The sequence below is a fragment of the Takifugu flavidus genome, chromosome 17 (assembly GCF_003711565.1).
Source record: "Takifugu flavidus isolate HTHZ2018 chromosome 17, ASM371156v2, whole genome shotgun sequence".
Classification (NCBI taxonomy): Eukaryota; Metazoa; Chordata; class Actinopteri; order Tetraodontiformes; family Tetraodontidae; genus Takifugu; species Takifugu flavidus.
Window position 1 is genome coordinate 13231346 of NC_079536.1, and position 9392 is coordinate 13240737.

At 48.3% G+C, this 9392-nt stretch overlaps 1 protein-coding gene across 1 annotated transcript; it reads right to left on the bottom strand.

Moving 5' to 3' along the window:
• Positions 1-6436: 6436 nt before the first annotated feature.
• chchd7 (coiled-coil-helix-coiled-coil-helix domain containing 7) lies at positions 6437-9385 on the bottom strand. The gene is made up of 4 exons (XM_057013800.1): positions 9155-9385; positions 8876-8935; positions 8706-8804; positions 6437-6693 (listed from the first exon to the last, which is right to left on the bottom strand). Exons 2-4 carry the CDS (start codon positions 8927-8929, stop codon positions 6589-6591), a joined length of 258 nt encoding a protein of 85 aa, XP_056869780.1. The 5' UTR covers positions 8930-8935; positions 9155-9385; the 3' UTR covers positions 6437-6588.
• Between the last annotated feature and the right edge of the window lie 7 nt (positions 9386-9392).

Consider the following 9392-nt stretch of genomic DNA (forward strand, 5'->3'; position numbering starts at 1 on the left):
AGTTTTGTCAGTGAGTTCGAACAGGGTGGCTAATTCCCAAGAACTCCTGAGGAATTCTGTCTCGCCAAAACGCTGCTGAAACCACATTGGGTGCAGAAACATTAGCGGTAGCTGATGTGGCTGAAGTACAAATAACCAGAAGATCAAAAAATGGAAGATGGCAAGCGTAGCATCCAACATGCTTAATGGAAACGATGCAGCACACTTTGGAAGCACTGATTTCATGATGACTGAGTGTGCTGGAGGATGTGGGCAGCAACCTTGATGCACCACAGGTGGGCTGCAGGATGAACGTGCACAAAGCCCCAATAACTTCTATGGCTACAGATGGTCCATGGTCTGCCTTCATTCAGTGTTAATTCATTCATCGGTTCATGGTGCGTGGAAATGCCAGAATTATTTCTATGTATTATTAGATTTATTTATACTTATTTGTATTATATTTAGGTTGACAGTTAATCTGATAATTTCTTAAAATTATGAAATTATTATTATTAATATTGTCTGTAGACTTTGTATTAGTTCTGTTTAGATCGCTTGAGTAACAAGTGTCATTTCATAATTTATTTTCTCAAATTAATTTATCATTAGCATCTTATGCTAAAGACAGGCAAATCAATGAACCCCCTAAACAACTTAGAATCGGTACTTTTGAGTTCTTGGAGCAGATCACCTCCCACCACCTTCGAACTCCGACCCAACCGGAGACACAAACGTAGCTCTGCTAGTCTTGAAAGCTAGCTAACCGCAGATGTGGGATGTGTATACTTCTGCTAAAAGGCTGTTGAGAATTCAATGACACCAAATTTTCTTCTTTTTTTCATTTTTCCTCTTGAATTTCAAGTGCTAACAAATCTGGCCTGAAATTGGGGCGTGTCGAGCTTGGTCGGTGGTATTTGTACATTGGTAGCACCATTCCGAACTGGTCTGAATATGTTGGTTATCTTCTCTGACGGATCAGTTCACTGCTTGGTAGAAGTTCTATAGTTGTGGATCAATGAGCTGTTAGAGTGGCGTTAAAGTAACTGATAAGAATTGTGTCAAAAAGGCGTTAACTCAAATGTAAACGTCCCTCAGAAAACTACAAAATGAGAGGAGAGTTTTTCTTAAATGTACTGTGTCAGGATTTGATGAGCTCTTCTTTGGCCCACCATCAACAGTCTTGCTACGTACTTGAACACTGATCCTCCCAGGGAACGCTCATCAGATCTGTCTGTATCAGCGTTCTCCTCTTCTTAAGGCTGATCCCTCTGCTGGCCAGTCTTCCAGACTGCACCTGGTCTAGGTGGTTCAGTTCTCTCCTTCTCTCGGACTCCTGCCCTCCTCATATCCCGGTGGCACCCCTTGGCCTCGGCCAGAACTCACCCTCAGGGTGACCATGCTGCCCTTAGATCTCCCTAACAATGAGCACCTGAGCAGCAGAACTGGAGCACAGAGCACTAGTAGAAGGTGGCCCTCCCCAGAATCCCAGGGCCTGACCCCCCACCAGCAACAGGGGCAGGAACACCTCCCCTTTAAGAGGGAGAAACCTGGACCCAATAGGTTCATTACTCGAAGCTTAAATTATAGCGACCTCTTCTGGCGAAAGACCAGCTTTGCACTGCAAGATCGAGGTCAAATGAAATCAGACAGGCTGTTGGTGAACAGGAGGTGTGCACACCCACCTCCTAACCCTAACCCTAACCCTAACCCTAACCCTAACCGTCTAACCCTAACCCTCTAACCCTAACCCTAACTGTCTACCCTAACCCTCTAACCTAACCCCTAACCCTCTAACCCTAACCCTCTAACCCTAACCCTAACCCTAACCCTCTAACCCTAACCCTAACCCTCTAACCCTAACCCTAACCTCCTAACCCTAACCCTAACCCTCTAACCCTAACCCTCTAACCCTAACCCTAACCTCCTAACCCTAACCCTAACCCTCTAATCCTAACCCTAACCCTCTAACCCTAACCCTAACCCTAACCTCCTAACCCTAACCCTCTAACCCTAACCCTAACCTCCTAACCCTAACCCTCTAACCCTAACCCTCTAACCCTAACCCTAACCCTCTAACCCTACCCTAACCCTAACCTCCTAACCCTAACCCTCTAATCCTAACCCTAGCCCTAACCCTCTAACCCTAACCCTCTAACCCTAACCTCCTAACCCTAACCCTCTAACCCTAACCCTCTAACCCTAACCCTAACCCTTTTTGAAATGCATTTGACTGAATTCCATGTCCTGTGGACAAATAAGCACTGATCCATTGTTTGGAGTGTAAAGAAGAGAGCTTGTCTCAGGGTTAGCATTCTAACAGAGCCAAGCAGGTTGGCTCCTGCATCAGTCACACTCCCCTCCCAAGCCTCCTATGGAGACCTGGTCCAGCACTAATTGCAGCAGCATGTGCTCCTGGCCAAGGCGCCACTCCCAGGAGCACTGGGGCCAGCTTCACAGGGTCATAAAGGATGTCCACGTTTCTGCTGTGAGACTCGTGGCCTCCCCCCCACCACTGATGCCTTGGCCTTGGTCCTCTCCTCCTCATATTTCTTGAGCACCATGTTCTCCTGGTCCTGCCTGGATGGAATTAGATGAAAGTGTTCCCACATGACCTCTCGTCCTGGCTGGTGCCATAACGAGCCGATTCACCAGCGCAGCGCAGTAGCAATAACAACCTAACAGCAAGACAACAACCCACAAATTAGACATTCGTTAGTCGTAGCATATAATTAGTTTAGCTGCTCAAATCTCAACCTGTGAGAAGCTGGTATCAGAGAATCCCTGGAACCTGTCTGCTGGGTTACTGAGCCTGTCTCACCTGCTAACCAAGGATGTGTCCCCATCACTACCTGCCTGTCTCACCTGCTAACCAAGGATGTGTCCCCATCACTACCTGCCTGTCTCACCTGCTAACCAAGGATGTGTCCCCATCACTACCTGCCTGTCTCACCTGCTAACCAAGGATGTGTCCCCATCACTACCTGCCTGTCTCACCTGCTAACCAAGGATGTGTCCCCATCACTACCTGCCTGTCTCACCTGCTAACCAAGGACTGTCCCCATCACTACCCGCCTGTCTCACCTGCTAACCAAGGATGTGTCCCCATCACTACCTGCCTGTCTCACCTGCTAACCAAGGATGTGTCCCCATCACTACCTGCCTGTCTCACCTGCTAACCAAGGACGTGTCCCCATCACTACCCCCTGTCTCACCTGCTAACCAAGGACGTGTCCCCATCACTACCTGCCTGTCTCACCTGCTAACCAAGGATGTGTCCCCATCACTACCCGCCTGTCTCACCTGCTAACCAAGGATGTGTCCCCATCACTACCCGCCTGTCTCACCTGCTAACCAAGGATGTGTCCCCATCACTACCTGCCTGTCTCACCTGCTAACCAAGGATGTGTCCCCATCACTACCTGCCTGTCTCACCTGCTAACCAAGGATGTGTCCCCATCACTACCCGCCTGTCTCACCTGCTAACCAAGGATGTGTCCCCATCACTACCCGCCTGTCTCACCTGCTAACCAAGGATGTGTCCCCATCACTACCTGCCTGTCTCACCTGCTAACCAAGGATGTGTCCCCATCACTACCCGCCTGTCTCACCTGCTAACCAAGGATGTGTCCCCATCACTACCCGCCTGTCTCACCTGCTAACCAAGGATGTGTCCCCATCACTACCTGCCTGTCTCACCTGCTAACCAAGGATGTGTCCCCATCACTACCCGCCTGTCTCACCTGCTAACCAAGGATGTGTCCCCATCACTACCCGCCTGTCTCACCTGCTAACCAAGGATGTGTCCCCATCACTACCTGCCTGTCTCACCTGCTAACCAAGGATGTGTCCCCATCACTACCTGCCTGTCTCACCTGCTAACCAAGGATGTGTCCCCATCACTACCTGCCTGTCTCACCTGCTAACCAAGGATGTGTCCCCATCACTACCTGCCTGTCTCACCTGCTAACCAAGGATGTGTCCCCATCACTACCTGCCTGTCTCACCTGCTAACCAAGGATGTGTCCCCATCACTACCCGCCTGTCTCACCTGCTAACCAAGGATGTGTCCCCATCACTACCTGCCTGTCTCACCTGCTAACCAAGGATGTGTCCCCATCACTACCCGCCTGTCTCACCTGCTAACCAAGGATGTGTCCCCATCACTACCCGCCTGTCTCACCTGCTAACCAAGGATGTGTCCCCATCACTACCCGCCTGTCTCACCTGCTAACCAAGGATGTGTCCCCATCACTACCCGCCTGTCTCACCTGCTAACCAAGGATGTGTCCCCATCACTACCTGCCTGTCTCACCTGCTAACCAAGGATGTGTCCCCATCACTACCCGCCTGTCTCACCTGCTAACCAAGGATGTGTCCCCATCACTACCTGCCTGTCTCACCTGCTAACCACCTTGGTTTCTTCCTCCCTGGGCTTGTTTGCCCAATTTCCAGATCTTGGATTTAATGACTGTTAATTATTACATGCTGCATTATTGACGCTTGGGAATTTTTCAGGATTATTTGTTGTTTTTATCAATTTTTTACTGCAAGACTGTTCAGGGTTGGATTCCTCTGACCCGTCAGAACCAACAAGCCATGAGTCCCAAAGACATGAGGAACTTTTCTGAGACACTCGTCAATGAAGTCGGGGAACAAAAAAATATCCCTTTTTGGCACAGTTGTCCTCTGTTATTGCTAATGAATGAAAGACAGGATAAATAATTCTGGACAAATTAAAATTGTTTTCCTTTTGGACATTTTACGGACCTCTAATGTGGATCTTGTACTGTTGCAAGTGATGCAACTTGAGGCCGATCGAGTCACCTGACACACTTGAGTCACCTGACACACTTGTTTCATGATAAACCTGATGAGTTGCGGGGGCATCTTACAGCCCAGGACTCGGAGGTTTCTCATGAATCTGTGACGTGAGTCTGGACCCTTTTGGCTACATTTGGTGACCTTTTGGAGGTCTCTCCACTGAATTATCGTGGGCTTTTTTTGGTCCATGAAAGCCACCATGTTTTGCTCACCCCTACTCAAATATAAGTAAAAGTCCTAGAATTTTGACAGATTCTGGTCAAATTTGGTGTTGGTAAAACAAACCGCATAGGAGGATATACATGTCAAATATAGGCCTGAATAATAAATTCATTTTTAAAAACTGCTTCCAGTGCGGGGGTGAGAATGGAGGCTTTTTCAGGGGTTGTACTTATGGTCTTCACACTCCAGACCAAAATCCACATCTCCACCAAACACACTCTGGCGCATGTTTCACTGGTGTGTGACCTACGGTTCCCGAGTGTCCGGAGTTGTTGTGCTCATGTTTGTAGGACCTCTGCACCGAGGAGGTGCGCAGAGTAAAACACATAAAACCCATTGGAGTTGCCAGTCCGTCCTGACCACTAGCTCGTCCCAGATGCCACCAGCCAGATCCATCGAGACCTTTCTCCATAAGCACCTTGATCAGAACTATGGTCCATAAGAGCAATCGTTCAGCAAAGTTGGGCAAAATGAAGGAATTGTGCATTGATCCAGGCCACCTCACGACAATAGTCATCGTATTTGCACATCACAGCTGATCTGAAAATACTTCCTGTTTCCATAAACAGGAAATAAACAGCCAAGCGTGATCTGTGCAACTTCTACCTGACTGGACTGGACTGGACTGGACTGGACTGGACTGGACTGGACTGGACTAGACTGGACTGGACTGTCCACATCCAAGAGGGGGATGAGTGGAAGATGCTCTCTTTGGTTTGACTAACGCCCCAGCTGTTTCCAGGCTTTAGTCAAGGACTAAAGGATCTTCCAGGTTTGTGTTTGTGTCCCTGGATGACGTCTTCATTGTGTAACCAGGTGGGCACTAGAGTGGACTGGAGGTGGCTTTACACCCGAGACATTACTCTTTGTGTTGAAGCCCTGGAAATTGCACCCTCGTTCGTCGGCCCACTCACCGTCCACACCGTCAGTCCGAGGCCTGGGGCTTAAGTTGCTGTCATCCGTGCACGTCCACCCACCATGTGTCCAGGAGGCGACTGGTCTTCCATTGGGAAGATGTCTGATGATGGGACTCCCTCCTCCTAAGCCCTGCCACTCACTCTCTGGGGAGATGGATTGGGCTGGTTCCCAGTGTTCCCCATTTCAACAGCCCTGCCACCCCCCCAGCTGATAATATGGGATGTTCAGGCTATGAGGGTTCTCTTCTTCACACGCCCTCCTTCCACCTGGTTGAGGGATGCTCTCCAGGAAACATTACTGGACATATTCTGTGGAATATTTCCTGTTTGGATCTATTTTTTGCTGCGAGACAGATTATCCATCTTCCGGAAACTGTCCATAGTTTCAAGTTTTCTTTAAACTACACCTCCAGGTCCTATTTCCTATCCGAAAAAGTTCTAACCTTGTGTACTCAAATGATGGACCATGCCAGAAAAAAATCAAATGACAGGAGTTTCCAGCTTGGACCAGTTTTGTTTTTAATTCAAAGAAGAAACTATTGAGTTGAAATCATTTTACAAAAGGGTCTTTAAATGCAGAGAAGGTTCCTTTGCTTTTCATGTTGCTCTGTAATAATCATCACTCATAAATGTCTCCTCCATCTCTTCAGTATGGCTTTCCCCCAGCAGCAGCAAGCATCTCCTGCCTCTCCGCAGCAGCAGGCATGTCAGGTTTGACACCGTCTCTTCTCCTCTGGAGCATGATGGTGTGCTAAAGCAGAGCAAACACAAAAGGCTTCAATGGTGGCACATTTCCATTCACCAACACACCCAGTCCAGATGTTCCCAGCCTCTGTGGCCCAGAGAAACTGTGTGGAAGCGAGAGAAGACCGTTAGAAAAAGCAGTTTTCCCAGACTCTTTGTGCTCGATGCCAAGATCAAGACCTGCTCCCAGTCCGTGTTCCATGGACGCTGCATTTCACAGAACACACCAATATTTAAAGTGAACCCTCGCACAAAATATGAGGAGAAAAGAGGACAAAATCTCAAACATTTAGGTGTCAACATGATAGAAACATTATAGAAATATTATAGAACATTGTTGTCAACATTGTAGAAACATTATAAAAACATTATAGAAACATTATAGAAAGTCCAAACGTGTGTGCAAAGTGCTGAAGGCAATCGTTAAGAAAAGGGTATTGAAGCCACAGTGGGGGAGGTTCAATTCCCAGCAGCAGCCATCGCGGCGCTCCGATCTAACCCTCCGATCTAACCCTCCGGATCTAACCCTCCGGATCTAACCCTCTGATCTAACCCTCTGATCTAACCCTCCGATCTAACCCTCCGGATCTAACCCTCCGGATCTAACCCTCCGATTCTAACCCTCCGGATTTAACCCTCCGATCTAACCCTCCGATCTAACCCTCCGATCTAACCCTCCGGATCTAACCCTCCGATCTAACTCTCCGGATCTAACCCTCCGGATCTAACCCTCCGATCTAACCCTCCGGATCTAACCGGAGGGTTCTAACCCTAACCCTTCCGATCTAACCCTCCGATCTAACCCTCCGGATCTAACCCTCCGGATCTAACCCTCTGATCTAACCCTCCGATCTAACCCTCCGGATCTAACCCTCGGATCTAACCCTCCGATTCTAACCCTCCGGATCTGACCCTCCGATCTGACCCTCCGATCTAACCCTTCGATCTAACCTCCGATCTAACCCTCCGGATCGACGCCTCCGATCTAACCCTCCAATCTAACTCTCCGGATCTAACCCTCCGATCTAACTCTCCGGATCTAACCCTCCGGATCTAACCCTCCGGATCTAACCCTCCGATCTAAACCTCCGGATCTAACCCTCCGGATCTAACCCTCCGATCTAAACCTCCGGATCTAACCCTCCGATCTAACCCTCCGATCTAACCCTCCGGATCGACGCCTCCGATCTAACCCTCCAATCTAACTCTCCGGATCTAACCCTCCGATCTAACTCTCCGGATCTAACCCTCCGGATCTAACCCTCCGGATCTAACCCTCCGATCTAAACCTCCGGATCTAACCCTCCGGATCTAACCCTCCGATCTAAACCTCCGGATCTAACCCTCCGGATCTAACCCTCCGATCTAACCCTCCGATCTAACCCTCCGATCTAACCCTCCGATCTAACCCTTCGATCTAACCCTTCGATCTAACCCTCCGATCTAACCCTCCGATCTAACCCTCCGGATCTAACCCTCCAGAGCCTTCGGATCGTTTGGCTGTCAGAAAGTTCAACTTGTCCTGATATAAACTAGATAACCCTAACCCTAACCCTCTTCTCCTCCACGGTCTCCATTTTAAACCAGTCTGTTAAAGGTCCAGTCTGTTAGCGTGATGCTCTTCTAGGCCGTCGCTAGAAAGTGCTTCCAGAGAGCAAAAGCGAGCCTCGCTGCCATCATGCTGGCAGGGCTACAAAAACACACACATCACCATATACTGTAGCTCCACACACACATCCAGGTGGAGACATTTGACAAAAGCAAAAAGCAGGCCAGATTTTTCAGAAAATGTTTAATGTACCAGATTACGTGCTTTAAAAAGTAACTCATTAACTGAGATTAGTCTCACAAAACGACCAAATTATATTAGTGTTAACACTTGTTAACCCCTCAGACCACAACGGCATCCAGAATCAGAAACGGAGACGTTATGGGTGATCAAAGCTGTGATCGGTGACTTCTAAAATGTTGGTCGCATTTTTACCCTTGTGACCTTGAATGGAAAATAAAAGCACTCACCCAGTATTTCCTACAGCTCTTGTATTGTTGAAAATACTCTGAACACATGCTTTTATCGTAGTTGTAGGCATCCAAACATTTCTGGGAGGCATCGCTTTCCTAAAAAGATCGGAGCAGAAGCATGGGTCCCAGTTATTGTCCCAATTATTCCCTCATGACGCCAAGCTTACTTCAATGCAGGGGTTCCTGTCCTGATTCCTTACTCTTGGTACATTTCTGTCCATTTAGATCTGTGCACAGGTGAACAGCACAAGTAGGTTTCACTTTTTCAAAGAAAAGAGATGCTATATATGTATAATATGTTATTTTCATTATGGGTCACATTTTCAGACAACACAGCCTGCAACAATCAATGGAGGCACGCGTGTGTTTCCCCAAAAATGTGGATAAACTTGTTATTTCGCAGGAGATTTGGAAGACAAGGCAAAAATGAAAAGGTCAAAACTTACCTTAACAGTGTCAGCTTCCGGTCAGCGGTATTTAATCATAGCCACAAAGAAAATGTTAGCCGGCGTGCATCGTGTGATCAGTGATGTAAGCCCTTGCTGTCTGAATGCTGTAATAATTCCTACTTCTGCTTCCAAAAGGTAAATATCAGCAGCAAGTCAGGCTGCGGGACTGCTGCGGGGCGTCTGCGGGGCTGCTGCGGGGCGTCTGCGGGGCTCCTGCGGGGCTGCACAGACCCGA

Bases quoted from the DNA above. Each gene is read 5' to 3' on its own strand.
- chchd7 (XM_057013800.1), bottom strand. From the start codon at position 8,929: ATGGACAGAAATGTACCAAGAGTAAGGAATCAGGACAGGAACCCCTGC. The intron at 8,805-8,875 runs GTAAGCTTGGCG...CGATCTTTTTAG, and splicing joins ACAGGAACCCCTGCATTGAA to GAAAGCGATGCCTCCCAGAA. The intron at 6,694-8,705 runs GTGAGTGCTTTT...GCTCTGCTTTAG, and splicing joins AGAGCTGTAGGAAATACTGG to CACACCATCATGCTCCAGAG.